We start from the raw sequence: 23,440 nt of genomic DNA, 5'->3' as shown, positions 1-23,440 counted from the left end.
CGCCCCGTTCACCCGGTTGAATTCGCTGGTGAATAACTCAATGCTGTTCCTCTGTGGCTTTTGTTTAGCTTTCACATGTTTTACGTTTCATTTGGTTTGCAGATATTGAAGACCCCCAATTACTGCCCGCCCAATTAGGAAAATTTACTGATGGACACTGGATGCAGGAAACAAACTAACAATGCAGAGTAGATTGTTGTTTACTGGAACCTTTTTGTTTGAAGCTTGAACTTTTCGTTTGCCACACACTGAAAAATAAATGTTTTTTATATGTTTTTTCTTTGCTATTTTTTCCTTTAATTTTTGAATGATTTTATACAGTCTTAATAAATATGCTTACCTATAAAAATTCATAATTACATTAATCATATTTTATAAGCCAGCTTTAACGATTTAAAAAAAATCAATGTTCTAATTAACAAAGTTTATTTTTAATTCCAACACATGAGTTTTTTTTTAACTATGTATTTACCAGGTTTTCCAAGAGTTGCTTACATTTTGCAGTCAATTTTAAACCAAATCTTCTAGTTATCGCTGCTGCTTCTACACATTTTTTTATGATGCGAAACGAAATTAAAAATTAAACTTGCTGTTTCGCGCTGATGTTGATCTCTTTGGGGGCACAACAGCTCTGCTTTTGCAACAAAAAAAAAAAAAGGAAACCTAAATGCGGCAGTAACAACAATCAGAGTTTAGGGGAGTAGCGGGGCTTGGGCTGAAGGGGCGGGGTCAGAGGTCGGAATTCGCATTCCCCTGGGCGATGCGGCAGTGGGAACAGCGCAATTTGCGAGCCACAAAATGTCTAAGGTAATCACTAGCCGCAAATGGTTGTTGTTTCTTTTCCCCGGCTCCTGTTGTTGTATTATTATTGTGCATTATACGGAAATTGACAATGAAATTTTCCTCTTATTGTTGCTGCCGACTTGAAAATAGCAAAAGGAGGACAGGCAAAAGGCCACACAAAATTCGACTTCGAATGCCACTTGAGAATTTAATAAAAGAATGAAAAAAAAGGAGGGAATGGTAAAGGAAAAGGAAAAGGAAGATATTGCCAGGGAACTTGGAATTGTTTTGCACAAGTGCCGGTTAAATATTTTAGGCAAATGCCTTAACCCCTGACCCCCCAAGCGCTCCTCCTGGCCGAAACATTCTGATGAGTTGCCATGGCAAAATAAATCAGCTGGGGCGTAGGCACTTGAGTTGATTTATGGCAATGACTGGAGGAGGCAGCAGGCTCATCATGGCGTGGAATCATCAGGTAGGGATGTGCCACTTTGGAACTTCTTCAGCCATCGACAAAAGCTGCTGCACTACGAAAAAAACTGGGGTCTTTAAAAAAATTTATTTTTAAAATAATGGAGAGTTACAATACTTTTATAATTTCTGATCCAAACTAAGAAATATCTTCTTTTATTTTACTTAATTTATTAATCAAAAATCAAAAAAAATGTTTCCAAATAAAATTTGAATTACTAAATTATCTGTTTCCGAATTTCCTTTTGATATTTGTTCTCAGTGTTGCTAAAGAATGAAAGAACAAACCATTTTAGCTGGTTTTGAAGTTTGAGCCTCAACGAGTTTCCCGCCTGAGACGCAGAAAACTCTCAGTTCAAGTGCAGTTCATCAGTCAGCTTGAAAGTCTCCGAATCAGTCAGTTTGTCAGTCAAGCAATGTGACATGAAGTCAATCTGAGCTCGTGTCCCCCTTTTCACTTGGAGCTTAAAATTGTCTTTGATATTTGGTAACCGATTCTGCAGAGGCTTCGTTTTCTCACTCATGAGTCTGCTTCCTTTTGTGTCTTACCTTTTCTGAAAATTTGGCTGCTTGTCCTGTCCGCATTTTAATTACACAGCCATTAAAAAATACAACAAACCCAAATTAATTCTTGCAAGAGGCTAAAAAGGCGGCGCAGGGAAAGCGTACAAGCTGTCGGCACGTGGACAAACTTGAGCCGAACCGGAATCGAAGATAACATTGAATAGTCGGCGAATTCTAGATATGCTTTAAAATATAAATTTAAACTTAAAGCATTATATTAGTTAGCAAAGAGAGACTTCCGAATAATTTGTATCGCAATTTTAAATGACCAAGTTTTTGCATTTAAGTGACAGTTTTTTAAAAAAATGTATTTTTCTTTAAGACTAGATCTAAATGACTTTAGGACTTAAAAGTGAATATACCTTAATTTTTAAGTAAACTAAATTACAGAAAGCTGAAACAGAAGTACTTTAGCAAAGGGCATGCAACATATTTATGGCCGCAATTAAACTTGAATGTCTTTCGTGGGCCACCTGAAAGTAGGCAGCACATTTTAATGAGCCGTGTGCTCCAGAAGACAGAGTCGAATATAATTAAAACAGTGAATTGCGGGCCGGGGCAATCGAGAAACTGTGCCAAACCGGCCACTTAAACGTTTATGAGATGGAATAATGGTAAGCTGAATCATTTCAGTGCTAGCATACAGGTGGGATACCTCAACCCGTTCTCGCTGGCATGCAGAAACATGAAAAAATTTCATTTGTCTAATGTGTTGCAAGTCACATCAATGTCAGGCGGTGCAATGTGTGCAAACTGCATGTGGCAAATGCGAAAATCCCAAACAAGCTGGATGCAGATGGCCAGGACGTCACAGAGCCACGAGATCTAGACCAGGGTGAGTGTCGTCTGTTTCTGTTTGGGGCTGTCGCTCTGGCTTCCTCCTAGCTTGTTGTCACTGTTGTAAAAACAAGGCAAATCCACCAGCTCCACCTGCTGCTGCCTCCCCCTTTCTTTCTTGCATTTGCCCCATCTTTGCGACTATACATCTTCGTCATTTCATTGCAGTTGTCAGGCCAACAATGCAATGCAAAGTGCCACAACCTCCCACCTCTGACAGGGTGATGCATCGTTGTGCTACATTTTTTATACCCTGCAGTTCACAAAGTTATGATGCATTTACGGCAGTGAGCAAGCATTAATAATTCTAATCGAATAAAATACAAATATTTTACATGGCTTAACTCATGTATATTACATTTTTATATTAAAACCTAAACTAATTTTTTTGGCTTCCAATTTAAAAAAAAAATTGGTTTTTAGATACTTTACATTATAGTAAGTAAAAAAAAAAACATAAAATACATAGTAGTCGCATCAACTACATTACCCTTGCTCATTGATTAATTTTTGAATGTGACACAATTGTAAATTAGAAAACCTTTGGTCAGATGTGACATAAGTTTAGTTTGTTTTGTTCCATGTTTTTTACATGCTATTTATTTTATTTTTGATGTATTATCCACAACGCTTTTTTCATTCTGTTTTCGTTACAGTATCATTAAACGGCCTGTAGAGCAGACAAGCGGGATTCGTAGGATGGCACACATATATATAGGGATAGGGATCTCCTGCCGAATTCGGAGCACTGAAAACACAGGTTATTGCCGCAACGAAAGCAGCCAAGTATAGATTCATCTTGGCTGATCAGTTTGAAAAGAACATTTTTAATACATTTTTTGTAAGGCTTTTTTTTTTTGGTGCAGAACTAATTGCATAAATACCAGGCAAAATTTAATTTTAAGTGGTAAAATGGAAATTGAATTTATATACATGTTTGTTTCACCTACCTCAAGATCTTTGTGGGAAAATGAATAAAATAAAGCTGCTCTAATACATTTCCAAACAATTTATTTAATGTAAAAAGTAAGTGCATCTGTGTTTTACTACAAACTGTATAAAACAATAACTAGACACTTATTTTGGTGAAATAAAATGAGTACATCCTCTCAAAATCAAAACATAATTTTTTTGCTTTTAGTAAAGTATTTTCTCTGATCAACTTTTTGCCAGCACGTTTTCGCGCTTACAGACTAAAAACAATTTTGGGCACACGTGTTCTGGCTGCCATGATGAAACTAGAACCAAAATCAATTGAGATGCCGGAAAAACCGGGGAAATGACCGCAACTAAAACAAAGGCGCCTACCTGGAGGGGCCAGCAGGTGGCTCGATTTTTGGGATTGAAAAATCCGGATGGGTTCGGTACTGAATCCCCTGTTGTCTTTATGGAGCCACGTGCTCGTTTTCATGGCAGGCGATGTTCACTGGCCAGGAAATTCATGGCCACTTAAATGCTGTAAAATGTACCAAGCTGCCGGCACTAAAAACCAAAAGTTGTTCTACCAAAACTTTAGTTTAGCTTTCATAGACACACAAACCAACATACCTTGGTTGCTTTTATGGCTCATCTTTTTTTTCTTTTATTCTCGGACAATTTTTTTTTTGTTTGGGTCAGTCATAAAAAGTTAAAGTTGAACTTTTTCTAGCTGAACGGGTAGCCGGCGGTAAATCAGTTTTTATTGTGCATAAATTAAAAATGTTCAATTAAAAGCAGAAAAAATGAAGAAGTTTCTGGTTTCTTTTTTACAAAGTACACGTTGCTGGTAGCTCAGTTTTCCGTGGATAATTTTTCCAGGCTTTGGACAACCTAAGACTGAAAATGTTACAAACTTTGAATATAGATCAAATAGCTGTTTCGCAATTTCGTTACGAAAATTTGCTGAAATTGCGTGGAAATCAAAATCAGGAACATAAGGCTGAATGCATGCTCAATATTCAATGCACGAACAATTGTCCCAGCAATTATTCATACATTTGATGCCCATTAATGCGTAATTATTGTCAATAATTAACACAATAAAAAAACAGAGAATTCTGCTTCGAATAACAATTTCGCTTTTCCAAACCGATTCATATGTGTTTGCATAATCAGTTGCAAACACATTACGTTTTTTATGGTCTTCATTATTGTTGCAGGCCAAAATCCTTCTCTGGCACTTAGTTTTGTTTATTCTCATTCATTAAATGTGTTGCATACAAAATAAATGCCGTTTCGTTGATTAACAAAAGGCCAGCTTGATCTGGGCATTATAATTTTTTGTAATGTCATGAAAACGGGTTTCGCCTCAATAAACTTTACAAAATTTATGTAAATGAATAAAATATTTATTACAAAACACATACTTAATGAATTCATTGTTAAAAAGGCTTAATCATAGGGGAATACAGGTTGTTATTGGCTTAAATAGAATAATTTCCATTTCCCTTTTATAAGTTAACTATTTGTTAATAGTCGTAGCACAATATTTGTTCTTGGCATAAAATTTTCAGATATAAATTGGCTTGGTTTTAAAGAAAACATGTCAACAAAACCAAACACAAACTTAAGGCAATTTTAAATTGCCATCCTTCACCCAGTCATTTGAAGATAAAGGGCAGTCAAAAAAAGTAATTAGGAAATGTTTAAAAAAGTTTTTTTCACATTACATTTTTTGACATTTTCGAGCCAAAGCTAACAATCTATAAAACTTCAGGCAGAATATCTGTCAACGAGTCCAATGCATGTCCCTAAGGCCATGAAAATCAATTTGCAATGCAGCGTACTAGCAAAAAAGGCCGAGAGCAAAAATAAAATATCCAGAGACACATGCCGAGGCGCACAGGCTTTTGCATCTGAATCTGAATGCGAATTTGCCGCTGCTGCTGCCGCTGAATTTGAATCGGATGGAATCAAGGAGCAGGAATCAACGAGCAGAAGGAATGCCAAGCAATGCAAATAGCTCTAAATGCATTTGACGATGCTGTGATTTGATTTCGATATTCACCTGCTCTCAATGTGTGCGTGTTGACTTTCAATTTCTGTTCGCGAGCATAAGTTTTTCACCCAGTTTTCCTCGAGTTTTCTTCGAGCCAACCTGATTATAATTCGAATGCAGCGACTTCTGGCTCTGGCGTAAATGTCATTCGAAAGTTGGTGTTCTTGAGGCTGCTGGCTGCCAACTTCCGCTTCCCTTTAATCATTTTCCGTACTGTTGTTATGCCGTTGGGCTGATTGGCGTCGTTCACTTAGCTGATTGCAGTAGCTATCAAAAATTCGCAGCGACAACGTGTCGTATGCGTGATATTATGCCAGGTCGTGCTCATTCGCACTTGCCTCGCTGGCATCTTTATTCATATTGTGAGTTGCACAAAAAAAAATATCTTGAATTATTTAAGTAAATAAACAATAAATTGATTTATAGATATATTTTAAATAGGTTTAAAATTAATATTAGTAACTTGAGCAAAAAACTCCGAAAAATTTCTTATCTAACTATCTCAGCAGAATGCAGTCTAAAAGAGACTAACTCATAATAGTAAATTAAGAAAATTTCATATAAAATATCATAAAAAATTAACTAACAACAAACAAATGTTGATATTATTTTCAGCAGTGTAAGTGTGTCAGTTGGGAATGGAAACAAGGAAAAGTGAGGAACCTGGAGGAAAAACTTTGTTAATTTTCGAGCAGCTCACGCAATAAAGCAAACGCAGGCAGCGCATCACGTGCGCATTTAAGTTGCAAGTTACAACGGCAACGTGCCGCATCCAAAGATACACAGATACCGTACACCCGGTTCCACACAGATACTCACTCACACCGCCATAGGAGCAGGACTAGTTAGCTCATGTCAGTGTAAATTTTACACACAGGCGGCGAAACCTGATGCCGCATACAAAACCCGGGCGACTACCTTACCTTTTTGCGGTTTATATTCAGGCGCGTGTGCAATAAAAAGATATACCCAGCCGACATAACGGAAGGCGAGGCAAGTTTTGGCATCTATGGCGGAAGCAGGACGCTCCCGGGAAGTCGGGCCGGGCAGTGGCAAAACACATAGCTGGCTGCGCTGCATAATCAGGCAAAGGCGACGGCGACAACGACAACATTTATCAAATGAAATGCACGTGCCAAGCGTTTGCCAGGCCCGCTTCCGTGAGCCGCGTTTTCGCCGGGCGACCTGGGAGGACCCTACCCAGGTGCCATAGCTCCAGGAATAGCTTGTGCACGAGGTTGGCCAGAAAAGTTGTACAACAGGAAAGTAGTAAGGTTATACCAGCTTTGAAAAGGGTTCCTTCCAAATGTAAAAAAAAAAAAACTATTCAATATCAAATTATGAAGTTTTTAGTTATTACAACATAACTATTTAAATGAACTTTTTAACTTTATCTGAAGGCCTCAAATTACCAAAAACTTGCAGAATGTTTTTATAAAAACATTTCTATTATTTCAAATATCGTTTTTCGAATATCTTCAAAAAGAGTCTAAAAGAAATGCAACGATCTGTTTTCTTCCCAAAAGGTAAAATAACTGGTAAATATCAAACTTATTACGTTTTTAGTAATAACTATAACTATAACAAAACACTCCTTAAAATTACATAAATCTGATGTTGTATTGTCTGTCTTATCAAAAACTTTTAGAATGTTTTAACAAAAATGTATCTATTACTTTTGATGATTTAAATATTGTTTTTTGTCAAATTTAATTTTTATTAATCCATTAAAAAATCCTTTATTAAAATAAAAATAATCACTTATTTAGTTAAGAAGCCCTCGTTCTTAACTTCCTTTATAACACCGCTGTATTATGTATCTGTACATCTAATGTCTATGTGAGTGAAGTCAGCTGCCAAGTGCACAGCATCTACGTAATTATAATGAGGAAAGTTTCTGGGTTAAGTTTCATTTTCAATGAATTAACTCGATATGATAGTAAGTTATCAGAATGGATGAATAGAGGTTTGTTAAGCTGTTGTAGATTGATTACATAAATACCCAAACCCAAATACGCTTATTTGTAGTTATTAAGAAGGCTAAGAACAAATTAATGGAGCTTCGAAATAACAATTTTATAAAATTCTGTACGTTAAGGCTACGTTTCGCTATTCGAGCATAGAATGTCTTTAAAATTCGATTATAATCCCTTCGAGTCAGTGTCCCTGTTGGCGCCCTCCAGAAATTGCGTTCTGCTGTCGTCGAAGTTTCCGCACCTTGCAACCAAGTGGCTGCTCCTTCAGCTGCTTAAGTGCCATGCATTGAGATTGAGTTGTTTTCCTTGTAGCCACATTCCCGCTTCCCAACCTTCGAGGCGCATTCCACTCGAGAAAATCGATGAAGTCTTGGGTGCTTTTGTTTTTGCAGCCGCACTCCAAGTTGAAAATGTTTTGATAAACTAGCGCTCTGGCTATGCAAAGAAGGGAGAAGTGTACAAAAAATGGAAAAGGAAAGAAACCCGGCAACTTTAAGCTGCAACAAATACAGCAACAATGGCAATTCGAACTAACAACAGCTTTAGCAGTTGTCAAAACGATGCTGAGAAAGGAGGTAACCAACTTTTTGGCCAGCTGTCGAGAAACAAGCGAGATGAAATTGGTAAAACAATTGTCAATGCGTCAATCTGAGTGGATTGCAGTTGCAGCCTCAGCAGATAGAAACATCAACAAGAACAAGTGAAGAAATTTTGACCAAGAAACTTTTGCAAAACAGGGCACAAAAAAGGTGTTTACTGGAAAGTTTTTGTCTTTTTTTTTAAGGGATGAAATCTAAACCTTTTAAAAAACTTTCGCTTGAATTACGATCTAAAGAATGTGTGGTAGCTCCAAATGTTGTTTTAACTAACTTTCATAACAATTCCATATATGTAACTAAGTTATTTATTCAAAATTTAGTTACAAAATTTGACAATTTAATAAATACAATTTCAGTGTTTGGAATTTCCACAAACCTCAATCATCATATTTTGTTTGTGTACGAAAGCAGTCCTTGACCTGAAAATCAGTATACAAAACAACAAAATAGAGCAAAATATTCAACGAGCAACAAGGTAAAATATGATTTGGTACTTTCTTATGTGCTGCCTGCTTGGCCACTCTTTCGGTAAGTGGTCTTGAGGGCTTTAATTAACGTAGAACACCGACTTGAACCCTGTGTAACCGAAGTAGTTATTGGGATCGAGGCCAAATGTCTGCGGAGTACAGGCCACATGTGGCAGCTGAAGCCACCAGCCGACAAAGCCAGCTGCAATCGACCGCCATTAATGCCCAGAAATGCAACGGCAAATGAAAAAGCAGCATCAACTTCAGTCGACGTTGCAGCATCAACTGCAGTCGACGTTGCAGCAGCAACAATAGGAACACCATCGGGAGGTCGAGAGGTGGGAGAAGCCGTAACTACCCCTCCTGCGGTGATTTTGGCCAACTACGTCTATGAGTGCGCCAGTCGCCGGACATTCAGCAGTTGCAGCAAGCAGCCAGAGCCGGAATCCAAGCCGGAATTTGAATCCGGCCCGAAACCTATGGTGCCTAAGCCCCGGACTGCAACACTGGCAGTCGGCGAACTGGAAGGGTTCAGGCCAACTGGCTGAGATTATTTCAGCTGATGTGCCAGGTGATTTAAGCCCCCATATATACATTTGCATATATTTCATAAGGCAATAAAGTTAGCCAAATAAACCTCACTTATCTTTCATAATAATCTAATGTGCGCTCATGATCAACTTAAATTATGATAACGCTTTTGCCTTTTATAATTATTGGTTTTGCAAAAAAAAAACACAAAAATTAAATTTTACTTAACTGTTTTTGTTGTAAAACGAAAAAGTTTTCAATTAAGATTAAGTATGCAAGGTCTTTTTTTTTTAAATTAAATTTTTTAGGAGGTCGATTAGATTTATATTTGGCTAAAATTTACATTCGTTAAGAATATGTATTCAATTTATGGTTATTATTTATGGCCATCTAAAAAAATATAAAGCAATTGTTTTGTCTGAACAAAGTTTTTTTTACTAATCAAGCTAAACAAGCAGATTAGATTGTTGTTCTCATCTGTTCATCCATATAACCAGCTGTTTCCATTTTTTATTTTTTTTTGTAAACCACAAAATGTTAGCAAAATGTTTGTGAATACAGAGACTGCTAGTGTACTTAAAAAGCGATAAGAAACGTAATTATTGTTCAGTTGTAAACTAAGAGCTTTTCAGTTGTTTCATCGTAAAGCTTATCAGTAGCAGTAGATTAGAACAGCTTGGAAATTTAGTCCGATTAGTGCAGTCATGGCAGCTTGGCTCACGTCTGAATACCTGGAAGATGCACTGCGTCAGCATTACCAGAAGCCCCAACTTCGAGTGGAATCTGTGGATATTAAGTCAGCCCTGGGAAAAGGTGAAAACTATGGCGCCGTATTAACACGTATACGCATCGTGTTCATCATTGGCCTGGACGGCCAAGTTGAAGAGCACTTGATTGCCAAGACCGCTTTGGAAGATGAAGATGCAGAGACCAGGCGTAAGAAAGCTCCGTACGATATTTACAACCGGGAACTAGAGATTTACGGACAGGTTTTGCCCAAATTACAAAGATTAGCAGGCGAACAGCTGTGCCCAAAGGTAGTACACATTGATCGCCAGCGCGGGGCATTAATAATGGAGGATTTGAGCCATAAAGGATTTGTGATGGCCCCACGGCTCCAGAGATTGGATGAACAGCATGTAAGTTTGGTTCTAAGAAAGCTGGCCAAAATGCAGGCGGCTTCAGCGGTTTTGGAGGAAAGTTCAAAGAGTATTGAGTTTTCCCTTGCCAAATACGATCGTGGCTTTTTCAATCGCTATACGGAAAGTTTTAGTGTCTACTTTTTGGGCTGCCTGATGTCCTGTGCCAGTTACCTGAAAACTCAGCCTAGCTACGAAGGCCAGTCGAAACTATTAGAGGATCTGGCCCCCCATTATATGGGACTGGGACTTCGCTGTTTTCAGCCCGAGGACTCGCATATTAATGTCCTGACGCACGGCGACTTGTGGACAAACAACATGATGTTCAGATACGAGGAGGGCGTGCCTAGCGATGTCTTTCTGATTGACTTCCAGTACGCATTCTGGGGCTCGCCCACGCTGGACATCCATCATCTGCTCAACACGTCGGCCGTAGAGCAAGTGCGAAACGAGCTTCAAATGAAAATGAGATGTGTCTACCACGATGTGTTTGTGGGGGAGCTGCGGAGGCTGGGATTCAAGGGTCAAAGATTGCCCAGTCGAAAGCAGTTTCACCTGGAGTCCGAGCAGAAGCGCTTCTATGGTGGGTTAACTCGAAACATAAATCCTGCGAGATTACATATAGTCAAAAATAAAATAAGTTTTACAATTAAACTTTTAATTTGTATCATTATCTAGTTTAATTGTTTTCTTTAATTAAAATATTTAATGGAATACTCTCACCGTCTTTTTAAAAACTGAGTTTTTATAAGTTGCACATTTTTTAAGTAATCAATATTTTGTATTCTTAGTATTTTATTGTCCACTTAATTTTATTATATCATGCCATTTCTGCATTTTAAATACATATATATACCTTTTAAGTGACGGGAACTGAATGAAGTCTTATTTTTCTTCACAGCTGTTCACTGTGGATTGCTGCTACAACCTGTGCTGCTGAATACCGATGAAACGGATGCGGATTTCGCGGCCCTGCTTTCGCATCAGCCTCGTGGAATGAACATGAAGAGGCGTCTGTATCTCAATCCTGACATACAGGACTCCATCAGGCAGCTGGTGGTGCAGTTCGAGCTCGAAGGACTCCTGGACCCGCGGCAGTACGAGGCACTGTAAGTCTGGACGTAGCGAACTTTTCTGCTCTTTCATAAGCTGCCCCCCCATTAGACATTTCAATTAGACGAGCTAATAAACATAAAACATGGCAGCCACAGCCGCAGGCATTTTAGAGCCAGCCGTCAGAAGCTTTTTGAATTATGAACCGAGTTGGGAAAAAAAAAAAAATGCCAAAACGAAAACACATTCAGTTGGCCTAGACAAAAGCGCAACACATTTGGCTGCTGCGCAATGGGGAGAAATGGAGAGACGGAGGCAGCAAATGGAGGGGCGAGAATAGTTACACACATTTTTTGAATTGTTTAGCATTTTGAATGAGTGAATGAATGGACGCCATGCCGAGCTGTGAGTGCGTGTCTGCCGCAGAAAATGAAAATTAAAAGAAAATGAGAAATGGAAAAGTGAGACCCGCTGACAATGGGGAATCCTGCACGTGGCCGCAGCTTAATTAAAACTTTGGTGCGAAATGCCATCCAAGCTGTTGGAAAATTAACCAAATTATCACGTTCCTGCAGCTGGCAATGCAGCATTCAAAATTGCATTAAAGCCGAGTGCAATTAGGCTAAGTTGCGCCGTTTAGCCCGATCTGCGCCTAAAACTAGGCAACATTTTTAGAGGGTAAAGGAAACACAACCGAACTTCCATAATTTGAACAACTATCTGCCATTGAGAAAATTAATGTCTGTTTGCCACATTACTACCTATTGTCACAAAAATCAGAACTTTGAAAGCTGTTTATATACACTGTACATTATATGACCTACCATAAAAAATGCTTTTAAATAATAAAAATCAATAAAAACTAATGTTTTTGTAAGAGTAAATTACCTTTGTTAAATTAAAACCCAATGTCATGAAAATTAAAGTTAAGAGAATTAAATTATGGCAGACAAGAGGTTCTTTACATAAACATTTCACTGTAGTAATGCACAGAAAGATCCTAAAAAGAAGACTACAAAATAACGAGAGCTGATTCGGCGCCATAACACTTCGAAAATTCCAACTAAGCCTAATGCATGCCATTTAACGATTGCCTTTGTGTGCATATTTGCGAGTGTGAGTGAGGTTGTGCGAATGTGTGTGTGTACCTGCTTGTTTATGTGTTTTTCCTATCTCACTGGCAGGCATCCTGAGTTCGACAGAAATGTTGCCCGTAAAAAGCAGCCCAATCCCCCATTTTAATTCCCGCTGCCATCGTCGTCCTTTTATTCTCTCTCTGTGAGTTCTTCTTTACTTTGTTTATGTGCCCGTACAATGTGTCTCTTCCAGCATCAGCTATTCTTTTAAATATTAATATAGACTGGGTGCCTTTTCTGCTTAACAAATGTTCAGCAAATATTAAAAACCATGCCTTTCCTTTAAAAATTAAATCTTTATCCATGTGTTTTATTCAAAATTGATTTTTTATTCATGTTGGTTTGTATATTTCAAACATATTTTTCTGTTAAAATTGTATGCACTACTTGATTCGCTTTAATGCAATGAATACTTCCATGAAAAAGCGTTAATATTAAATTAACTTAATGGAACACACAGTACTTACTTGCTTTTACACTTTTTAATTATAAGCTTTAGTTACACTTTCAGTTTTTTTTTTTAGCATTTTTCCCAGTTTGTTGCACTCTTTGCGAGCATGTAAACACTATGCATTTTTGATGAAAAACTCGTTTTACTCTTTACCCATGAGCTTTAATTGATTTTTTATACATAGGAGATTTCCCTTGTTTAATTGTATTCCTGGTGAAATGACATGCTCAGGTTGGAGAACTTTCTATGCCATAGAGCCAAAATTTGATTTAAGCCATTCCATAAATTAAAACTTTTCTTGCCCAGAAGTGGAGAAAAGCAAAATAAAAATCAAAGTTTTACGGGCACTGAAGGGGGGGAATGAAAATATTAAAATTGCTGTCCAGCCGGGATTTATTTTCTTAATCCAAATAATGTCAAAAAGCCACAAACAAGCGACAGCCACATAAAAAAACTTAGCAAATGAGCACACACACACACACTCTCATACAAGGGGGAAAACTGGAGAAAAATGTAATTTATTGTTATTACGAGAATAAATAAGAAAGGCAAGACACAGCAAGCAACGAAATGAATCAGGGGGCTGGAAAAGGCGTGGCCATGCCCTCCACCCTCATACACACACACACACACACACACACACACACACACACACACACACACACATAGAAACAAACATGTGGTAATGCTGCAATGCTGAAATTGTGGCAAGTAAAAGCGAAGAAATTAAGCAACTGACCGCTGGCAAATAAACCGAAAAAGCGAACACATACAAAGAAAAAGCACAAGAAATGGCAACGGAAGCCATTTTATGTACCATTACATTGTAAATAAAGTATTGTTTATTCCTGGTCGTATGTGTGCGTAGGTTTAGTGAACTATAACAAGTGAATTTATGTGAAATCGAAGTTGTGCCAGTGCCACATTTACTAAATAACCAAGCAGCCGAACTCAGGTCAGGTTTTATTTGTCACCCGGGGAAGGGGCGGAAAGGAATCTCAATGGCATTACCGTACCGCACTTAATCAGGTTTGGAATGGGAACGACTTTGGGTTTTTAATCTAATCAACTCGAAGCCACATGAAGGTGGTGCCAAACATTTCTTGCAAATTGGAAAACTTCATCAGTTGCAACTTTGGTCGGATGCAACATTCTATTGCTCATTTTGCCGAGAATTCCACGGCCGAACTTTTCCGTACAGCCGGGAAATTTTAATTTATCTGCAGCCAGCTGAGCCATCGAGTTGATTTCGCCCGCCCGGGAAACCCTTCAGGTCAAGTCTGAGTAATTACCGCAGTTAGGCCGATCCGGCCAAAAGGAACCTGAGCAGGCAAATTAAATTTCCATGAGTCCAAGGGCCAATCTTTAAAAATAGCTGCCTCCTGGGGCAAGTGGGAAAAGCCCTTGTTTTTGTATTTTCTGCTGCTCAGTTGAGCATGTGCTCTCCCTATGTGTGCGTGTGCGTGTGCGTGTGTGTGTGTGTGTGTGTATGTGTATGTGTGTGTGCTTGCAAGAGGTCAGGAAACACTTGACTAAACATTTTCATTTTGGCCAGGAGTGGCCAGAAGTCAATGAATTTTGCCCCATGGCGTATGCATGATATTGCGTGTTGTGTTTTTCTAGCGCTTAATGATTTCATTAAGTGCGAACTCCAACACGCTGGCCAAACTATAAAACATAGTTCTTAAGCACTTAGCATTTGGAGCAATATTGTCAAACCGCTGAGATGGATTTTTTAATTGTACATAAATTTATAAAGCTATTAAAGAAAATATGAGCCATGGGTTAATCAACGTTTTTTATGGTTAAACGCTTTCTAAATATAAGTTTACCTTATTATTATGAAAATATATTTTACCCCCAATGGGAAAACAGAAAATTGGCCTTGGTAGTTCAATTGGTATTAAATTCTCATTAAAATTTCAACTGTAATTGAATTTTGATAATGCAATAAATGAATTTCTCAAGCCGGACAAAGTCAAAAGTCATGACCCTTCGAAAGAATGATGCAAGGCGTCAATGACACATGGAATGCGACTTACATGTCGAATTTATTCAGTGCCGAAACAAAGACACTGCCACGCCCCAACAGAGCCCACATAATGAAAGACAAACAAAGCATTCTTTCAGGCGCCGCTGCAACTGTTTGACATGGATAGCTGCCTTTGGCTGGGTCTGTCTTAGGGCTTGGGGTGTGTCAAAGTTCAAAGGACGAGGCGCAAGAATTAAAACGGATTGGGTGAGCAACGACACATAAACCAGCCAGCAGCCCCGATCCATCATCTTGGCACCAAGGGGTTGAGGCCCTAATTGCATTAGGTGTGTGCGTCTATAATAAATCCATTTTCTAGACGGTTATTGAAAACTTATGTGCCTGCAGGCCAGGAAAATTGTATGTCTCCAGCATGGACACTTTTGTATTCACAAGAAATCTCATCATATTCGCATATTCACAACTTGTCAATCGAGTGGAGAGTAAACCGTAAATTGCCTTAACGAACAGCTACCGAATCTAATTGAATTAGTTGAGATGGATTTTAATTGCAGACAAATATCTTGAGGGTCTAATGGGAAAATGTGTAGTAGTTTGAAAATTAATCATTAAGCTGCCAAGGTTTCTGGGAATTTACTGAAAAAAGTATGCAGTCTAGAGCAAACTTAAGAGTATTGACCAGTAAACAAATCTTATTAAAGAGCTGCATGTTCCCTGCTCTCAGAGAACATGAGACTGTCTCTCCCAAACTCTCTAGCTCTCTCACTCTGCACAAAAGCTTGCACTCCCAAAGCTTTCGGCTCTCTCGACTCAAAGGATGCTGGGTGCAGAATACTCAAGCTCTGGCCAAATGAGATGAGTCCTGACATTGAGTCATTATTGAGTTTGGCGCTTTTCACACTTGATATTTTCTTGCATTACTCCTGGTTGTTGTTGGTGCGATTCCACTTGGCTTAAATTTCATTTTCCTCTATCTTCAGCATTAGCCAGCACATTCCTCCTTTCTTTGCCCACAATTCTGTTTTTGTTGCCACTTCATTTTGGCCCGAAGAGAGGAAAAAAGGACTTCCCAGACCGCTTTTGTTTTTTATCTTGCTGTTTGCCCTGCCTTGGGTTACCCGTTTGCCTTCTGCTTCTTATCTCTACCCCTTTCTTTTTTTTCCCCTGCTCAGTTTTTGCCCCTGTTTTTGTTTTTATTGAACAGCGAACGCTTTCATTGTTTGATTTTTGTCAACGCTTCCCTGGCTCTGCTTCACTTTGCTTACATAAGTGCTCGTCCTGACGTCCTGCTAACTTGGCCAAGATGGGGCGCTTGAGGACTGAGCCATTTGTTTCTGCATCTTGCGTGTTTGGTTTTTTCTTTATTTGGCTTACCCACTGGCCATTGTTCATTTCTCGGTTAGTTGGTCTTTTAATCGTCTTGCTTAGTTATCCTGCCAACTGACTTTAGCCGTCTTTAGCCAAGCTTTTCGTTTCAATTAGTCGGAGAGTATTGCTTAAAGTGCTTTGCCGGTCTTCCGACTTAATCCCTGTGCTGCTGTTGCGTTTGAGTTATTAGGTTAATATTTAATTGACATTTCCCAGATCAAAGTCGGTAGGTTGTAGTTTGTTATCTTTCACCTTTGCTTAGCTGCTCGACGGGCCGGGACCTTGTTTTATCCAGCATTGATACGCTAATTACTGGGGATAATTTATCAAGCACACACACAAGCTGGCCTGACTGCTAAAAATTCAGCTGCAGTGGCAAAAATTGCTACTTAATTATCCCATCCTTTGTACTCCCTCCTTTGCAATCCTTCGCATCCATCCTTGGCTCATCCACGTCGTCAATGTCACGACTGCATGACGCCGTTTTCCCACCCTCCCTTCACTCTGGGTAACTTTACAATTAACTACTAATTGCTCATACGCCACGTTGCTCCGATAGAACAAAGTCAGGTGTGCGTGGCGGCAGCAGTTTTCCCACCTCCCATACCGCCCGCTCCATTTTTCTTTGCCCGCCTTTTGCTCTAATTATCCGCGTTGTCACCCACCTGGCAGCGTTGTTGTCGCCATCGCTGCCTGGCATTTACTGAATTAAGTTTTAAATTTTTATTAAATGCCTTTGCGCATTTTTTCGTGCCCGGCTTTCAGCTACTGTAATTAGTTTTTAATTGCTTTTTAGCTAACGAAACTATGCGAGCTTGCGAATGAATCGTAAACAGTTCACTGCTCTGCTAAAGATCCCCATTTTCCTCATTTAGAATTTTTTACGAGGCACCGCCGCGGCAAAGTCAATCAGCAATTGGGTCTGATCCACATCAACGGGTTGTTCGGAAAACGGCATACAAAAATATAAGAACAAAAATGAAAACCAGCAAAAAGCGTCAGCAGGGATAAAAAAGGAAAGTAATCACAAAACTTTTGCAATAAATCTATGAATATAATGAAAAACCCAATGTGGTACGCGGCCTTTTCCCTCACTATTAGGTTTTCAATATTTCACACATGCAGAAGGATGTCAATATGGAAATGGATGGGTCGCCCAAAAGGTCAGTGTGACAATAAAATACTCTCAGGCCAAGTATAGTAATAGGGAATTCGATTGGTAAGAAAACTAGGGTATCTACATTTTACATGTATGGAGATACATCACGTTCGATTCCTGTTTTTTAAATCAATAACCATTTTACAATTTGTTTTATGAATTTCGGTTTATTTAAATTTATTTAACCAAGATTACCTATTATTTTAATTGCAAATATATTAAATCATCTGAACACTCCATAAGTAAAAGTTATCAATATATTTTGAAAAAAGTTCAGTAAATTAGTTCTAAACGAGCTCGGCTATTTTCCTGTCAACAAATTATGCTTTGCCAACTCTGGGTATCAGGTAGCTTTAATCACATAAGGCAAATACTTCACTCCCACAGAGTATCAATCAGCAAACATTGTATCCAAAAAGGTCCTTTACACAGACCCACAGCCCATGTTCGTTCCAATTTTTGCACACAAACAAGCTATACTTTCCCTCACACACCGACTCACCTCATGCAAATTGCAAACACATGTCGAAGGCGCAAAACATTGTCAAGCAAAATGAAAAATTTATGAAAACGAAAATGAAAGAACAACAATACCAGCGAAAAATATGTCGCGCCGTGCTCCAAAAAAGAAGTGAACCAAACAAAATATAAATAAAACATATTTGGCAAGGGGAGATGAAAAAAGTGAAATTTTCGTTTCGTTTACGTGAAACTTCCAACTCATTTCGCCCAAATGACAAGTCATTTTGTGTGCCAAGTGCCAAATATTTTACATGCCAGCCAAACATATTTTAGCTCAAAAGAGCTCAAACAAAATGGAGAATTCGTTGAACGAGCAGAGCAGCTGGTTCACATTTGCAAAATCGCTCATACGCAACGTTGCCGCCGAGCATTGAACAGCTTCAATTGCCGTTTGATGGTTCATTAATATGTTGCTTGCTGCATTGGCTCGGGGCAATCAAGTACAATAAATCGACCAGGTGGCTCAACGAGCATTGAAATGAACGATGCAATATCTGCAGAGGAGCCGAAGGATCAAGTTTGCCAGGTGGAAACCATTTGCCAGTGGGCACCTATGATAAATTTCTGTTTTGCCTCAAGCTCAGATAAATAGCAAAATAAATTAAAGTGTGCAACTTGGCCTGCACCTTAATTGCCGAGCGAAGTCAGGTCTTGAGGGGATCTTAACCCAAAAAATGTATTCTAACTGTGCAGTAATATTAATGGGATACCTGGCACACGTGCGCAAGTATTTACAATCATTACTTATCCCGAAATTGCTTAACATTAAACTGGTAGGGAAATCTTATACGTTTGTGACACCTAAAATTCCGCAGGTTTAACTCCAAAGTTATAAATTGAGTTATTTTAGGGAATTTATTACTGTACCTGTAGAGATCTGTTTTTGTAAGAATATGTTGACTATATTATTTATATGAAATAAAGTTACAAATATGTGCAATGCACTTTAAAAATTTCATATATTTAATGTATAGTATGCTCTTTTTTGTTTCCTTAAATGTTTTAATATCATTCAAATACTTTTCTTAAGATTTACGTATTTTAAGAATCTAAGAATGTAATAATACGTGGCTGTTATTTTAAGCTTTATTTAAAATTCTGTCAAGTTGCTTGCAAATTAAGAAAAAATCATAGCTTAGTTAATCCAAACTTTTTACTTTGAAACCACGGAAATTGTGATATTGCATTCTCGACGGGGTATTGCGTTGTCGAATATCTAGGCTTAAATAAACTTTCGTCAGGGTTTTCATGCATTTGCATGCCACTCACGCAGGTGCTTTCCCTGGCCTCAGACACGCATATATCTAATTTTAAAACATTTTTCAAACTCAATTACATTCCGAGAAGTCGCGCCAAGGGAGCTGGCTGATATAAGATAATGGGGGAAATGTATGTGGGAGTGCTCCTGCCAGGTAATTGCTTGCAAATTACACAGTAACCCCGGGAAGTAAAAACCAGGGGAGACAAAAACTGCGAGCTGCGAGCTGGGAACTGCGAAAAGTTTCCAGCACAGCTGCCTGAAGTTGAGAGACTCCTTGTAATGAAATCAAACAAAGACGCCGAATGCGAGCTACCTTGCAGAAAGGGGAAATCATCCCAAATTAGCAGCAAAACTCGGCAATTATGCGAGAAGTTGGCCAAAAGCAGTTGCCGACTCCACAAACCATTTACATTTTCTGTTTGTCTCCACTGAGCAAATGCTAATGACTTGAAGTGCCCGCACAAAGTCAAAGAGAAAGCGAAACGAGAGTGGGAGAAAGTCAAGCCACAGGTTGACTGACAAACACATTGACAGCGCCGAATGGCTGCCGGAAATGGCTACGCCGAACAGCACAAAATGGCTGTTTGTTTGCTTCCGGTCTGGGCCAAAGACGGCAAACACATTTAGCCACGAAGTGAGGAAAGACCCGCCTCCGACCTCGCACATATTTTATGCAAACGAAATGCTCACTGCCACTCTACTCTACTCTACTCTACTACCGAGGGGGAAAAAAAAAACAACTCTATAGGTGTGCTCACCGCAAACTTAAAATGGAAAACCGCGCCTTCTCCCCCAGTCGCCTGGCCGCATTTAAAATGCTTAGTTCACATTAATAATTCATAAAAATTTATGCGGTCCAAACCTGGCTGACAGCTGCCATTTTGCAGTCGGTGGGCCAATGAAGTCGACTCCAGCCAGCTGTTTGCTATTTTTAATATGCATTCGCCGTTGTTTTTATTCAGCTCTTTGTTTACATAACATACAGCTGATGCAAAAGCCCCATATACCGGCCGTGTTGATGTTGCTCGTTCACTCCATTGTTTTTTGTACCAATTTATTTTCTGTACATACATAAGCCTACATTTTTAAGCAAGACTCTGCCTAGTGTATGCTCCTGTGTAACCTTGCTTCTGGGTTATTTCAGCATGGTAAATGGAGCAGAAACATGAAAAACTCTGAGCTTGCTATTAAACATATTAAAAATGCAATGCCGGCTATTTCAAGAAACATACAAAATGTCGATCTTCGGTTTTAAACACAAAACAAATTACCTTTGGTTTTAAACATTAGAGACTTAAGTCTTTGCGTTTTGTTACTCAAATTGACCTTACGACTTTAAACATTATGAACTTTACTCTATAAGCTTTGAAACACAAATTTACGTACAAGTAAGTTAAAGATCGTAAGACATGTTATATTGTTACTTTTTTCTTTAAAAGGGAAACTATTTAATAGCTAGAAGAAATTGTAATTATTTGGCCAAAGTATGGTCATTCTCATATTAATTCGTACCCAATTTGATAACTGTTTTAGTTGCATACATATTACATAACTTCGAATTCAGTTACCTACCATTCCTAAAATAAACATAATCTCCATCATTTACCCACACTTGTGCTTTTTATAATTTGTCTTATAAGCCTCAAGCTGCTACGAGCCCAGCAATTATAAATGTAATTTCTTATTAATCCGCTTTAAAAGAAATTGAATTTTAAACCTCCCACCAATGGCCACATTCAATGTCAGATTTTTTCCAATACACTGGATGATCCGATTATGCCAGTTAGATACATATTTTCAAATCAAAGCAGTTCTTGCGTCCAAAGTCGTTTAAATTACAAAATAAATTTGCTAAGGTTACCAAATTTTTTTCGCCAAATTTGTTTGTCTTAAATGGTTAGATTCAGAGGGCGATTTGGAGTGGCTTTATGCTGGTATCGCAGGATGTGTTTTCGAGTCGAGGATGGAATTCTTTGGTGCTTGCAACGTCATCGATTGAAATTTGTGCGCTTACTTCATCCCATTTCGGTATTAACCCTCCTTAGTGTGATTGGATTTCTGTTCGTCTACGAGTTGTGCTACGTTTTGCCTCTGTTAACCGATCCTCTGGGGATGTGGCACAAGTTAAACTGGCTGCTGGGCATTTATATAGTCTTCAATATTCTGGGCAATTGGTGGCTCGGATTTATGTGCAACACTGCGGTGGATAGTGTGCCACCCAAGCGACAGCATCCTGCGGCTGGTGAGGCCCACCAGTGGCACTATTGCACCTCCTGCCAAAAACTAGTGCCCCCCAGGTCTTGGCACTGCCGATTGTGCAATCAGTGTATCCTGAAGCGGGATCACCACTGTACTTTCTCTGGCAATTGTATTGGCCACAATAATCAGCGCTATTTCCTTGCATTTTTGCTTCACCTGAGTTTGGGCAGCGGACTGGCTCTTGTTTACAATGCCTTGTTGGTCTGGAAATCCAAGGCCTTTGTGGTCGCCGAACCATTATTTCTCATAAACAAAAACCATGCAAATGATCCTGATTTTAACTGGAAGTATTCTATTGCCTGCATGTTTAAACTAAGTTTCTTTCTTTTCATGGTCCCTCTGTCAATGTTTGCCTTGCAAATGGTGATGGTCTATCGCAACAGTACTTGCTATAGGATACTAGATCGCAGCTACGATGTCGGTTGGCGGCAAAACTTCGAAATTGTTCTAGGAAGACGGCGATTTTGGACCTTCTTTTCGCCCACCATCGCAAGTCCTCTTCCCAACGACGGCACACAGTGGTTTCAAAGGCAGCACGTTTAAAATAATAATATAGATATGGGTAATAAAAATGTAGAAAAAACTCTTAATATAGAAAAATAACTGCCTTAAACATAAAAAAAAATAAATTAAATAAAAAAAAACATATGTTTACGTTTAAAGCATCTAGTTTTCTCTCCCTTATTTTCAAATAAAGATGCACCCTAACAATAAATATTTTGAGCCACACGCATTAACCTGCAATTTCGTCAATTATTCATACGACATAAACATTTTTTAATCAGGGCACTCTTTGATTTCATTTTCAACACAAGGCAAGTTCTGTGAAATTTATGTAATTTTTACCTAAAATTTTTTATTTGAATATTGAATCTAGAAATATTGATATTTGATATCTTGAGCCATGTGCTACGTAAATAGTGTGTGCAAATATTATGCCAATCGCTACCCTGAGAAGTTCGTGAAGACAGTGCATCCGCTTTCGGTGATCTTCGTATTGGTTGGCATCGTCTTCTTTTTCTCGGTGCAGATGTTTTACATTGCTCCCAAAGTATATGGCGACTTAGCGTACAAGTTCTATTGGATTTTGGCCATCTTCATAACGTACAATGTCCTGGGAAATATGCTGGTCTGTTATTCCACAAACACTTCGGTCTCCAGTCTGCCCAAGGAGCGGCAAGTTCCGGATCCGGAGGAGGAACACCTGTGGCATTACTGTGAAATCTGTCAGAAGCTAATGCCTCCAAGATCGTGGCACTGTGTTTTGTGCCAAGCCTGCATTTTGAAGAGGGACCACCACTGCATCTTCACGGCGACTTGCATTGGACACAACAACCAGCGATATTTCTTCTGGCTCACATTCTATTTAACATTTGGATTGGTTGTGAGCTTTGCCACCCTAAGCATTTATGCTTGCAAGATTGGCCTGCGCAATTTTATGTTCTCGCCCGTGGAGTTATTAGTCAAGATTGCTTACAAGGACCATGGCTGTAGTTCAAGAAGTATTTTTGAGAATCTCGCACTTAACCTGAATATTATCACCTGCTTAATTCCCGGCTTCATGTTGGCATACCAAATTCAGATTTTGTACCTTAACTCTAGTTACTACGAAATGTTTACTCGCATATACGATTTGGGTGTTCGAGAAAACTGCAAAATTGTCATGGGTCAACGAGGCCTCTGGACTTTTGTATCGCCCTCATTGAAAAGTCCTCTACCCAACGATGGAACCCAGTGGCAAATGAAGCAGAAACTCTAAATTTATTGCCTCGTTATATAATTTACAAAATTATTTTCCCTACTCATTGCCAATAAATGTTTAGAATTTAAATTTAAATATTTAAACTGTAGGTACAGCTCTAATGGAAAATTAAATTGGTGATCTATTAAAACA

At 38.8% G+C, this 23,440-nt stretch overlaps 4 protein-coding genes and 1 long non-coding RNA gene across 8 annotated transcripts in view; 4 read left to right on the top strand and 1 right to left on the bottom strand.

Annotated features, from left to right (window-relative positions):
• Positions 1-3,653, top strand: part of LOC128252111 (uncharacterized) — a 53,980-nt gene extending 50,327 nt beyond the window's left edge. Inside the window, exon 3 of the transcript XR_008267280.1 lies at positions 3,312-3,653. The gene's annotated coding sequence lies outside the window, so the exon portion shown is untranslated. The remainder of the gene's footprint in view (positions 1-3,311) is intronic.
• A 405-nt stretch (positions 3,654-4,058) lies between these two features.
• LOC128252116 (uncharacterized) lies at positions 4,059-4,521 on the bottom strand. Its single transcript, XR_008267281.1, has 3 exons — positions 4,412-4,521; positions 4,204-4,303; positions 4,059-4,156 (listed from the first exon to the last, which is right to left on the bottom strand). It is a non-coding gene; the product is annotated as an uncharacterized LOC128252116 (long non-coding RNA).
• A 4,042-nt stretch (positions 4,522-8,563) lies between these two features.
• LOC128252109 (uncharacterized) lies at positions 8,564-9,305 on the top strand. Of its 2 annotated transcripts, none has more exons than XM_052979576.1 (2): positions 8,564-8,735; positions 8,801-9,305. In XM_052979576.1, exons 1-2 carry the CDS (start codon positions 8,690-8,692, stop codon positions 9,220-9,222), a joined length of 468 nt encoding a protein of 155 aa, XP_052835536.1. In that variant the 5' UTR covers positions 8,564-8,689; the 3' UTR covers positions 9,223-9,305. The 2 variants fall into 2 exon arrangements, with proteins under 2 accessions (XP_052835536.1, XP_052835535.1); XM_052979575.1 differs by having other exon boundaries at positions 8,798-9,305.
• A 490-nt stretch (positions 9,306-9,795) lies between these two features.
• LOC128252097 (uncharacterized) lies at positions 9,796-22,103 on the top strand. 3 transcript variants are annotated; one of them, XM_052979558.1, is made up of 3 exons: positions 9,796-10,927; positions 11,246-11,453; positions 21,930-22,103. In XM_052979558.1, exons 1-3 carry the CDS (start codon positions 9,910-9,912, stop codon positions 22,087-22,089), a joined length of 1,386 nt encoding a protein of 461 aa, XP_052835518.1. In that variant the 5' UTR covers positions 9,796-9,909; the 3' UTR covers positions 22,090-22,103. The 3 variants fall into 3 exon arrangements, with proteins under 3 accessions (XP_052835518.1, XP_052835520.1, XP_052835519.1); XM_052979560.1 differs by lacking the exon at positions 21,930-22,103 and adding an exon at positions 17,142-17,489 and having other exon boundaries at positions 9,801-10,927; XM_052979559.1 differs by lacking the exon at positions 21,930-22,103 and having other exon boundaries at positions 9,803-10,927; positions 11,246-12,833.
• Positions 22,104-22,344: 241 nt separating this feature from the next.
• Positions 22,345-23,391, top strand: LOC128252106 (probable palmitoyltransferase ZDHHC24). The gene has a single exon (XM_052979571.1). The coding sequence runs from the start codon at positions 22,451-22,453 to the stop codon at positions 23,303-23,305; it is 855 nt and encodes a 284-aa protein (XP_052835531.1). The 5' UTR covers positions 22,345-22,450; the 3' UTR covers positions 23,306-23,391.
• The last annotated feature ends 49 nt before the right edge of the window (positions 23,392-23,440 follow it).

The sequence above is a fragment of the Drosophila gunungcola genome, chromosome 3R, assembly GCF_025200985.1.
Source record: "Drosophila gunungcola strain Sukarami chromosome 3R, Dgunungcola_SK_2, whole genome shotgun sequence".
NCBI classification, from domain to species: Eukaryota; Metazoa; Arthropoda; class Insecta; order Diptera; family Drosophilidae; genus Drosophila; species Drosophila gunungcola.
Note: the sequence above shows the minus strand (reverse complement) of the source record. Positions and strands in the feature narration are given on the sequence as shown.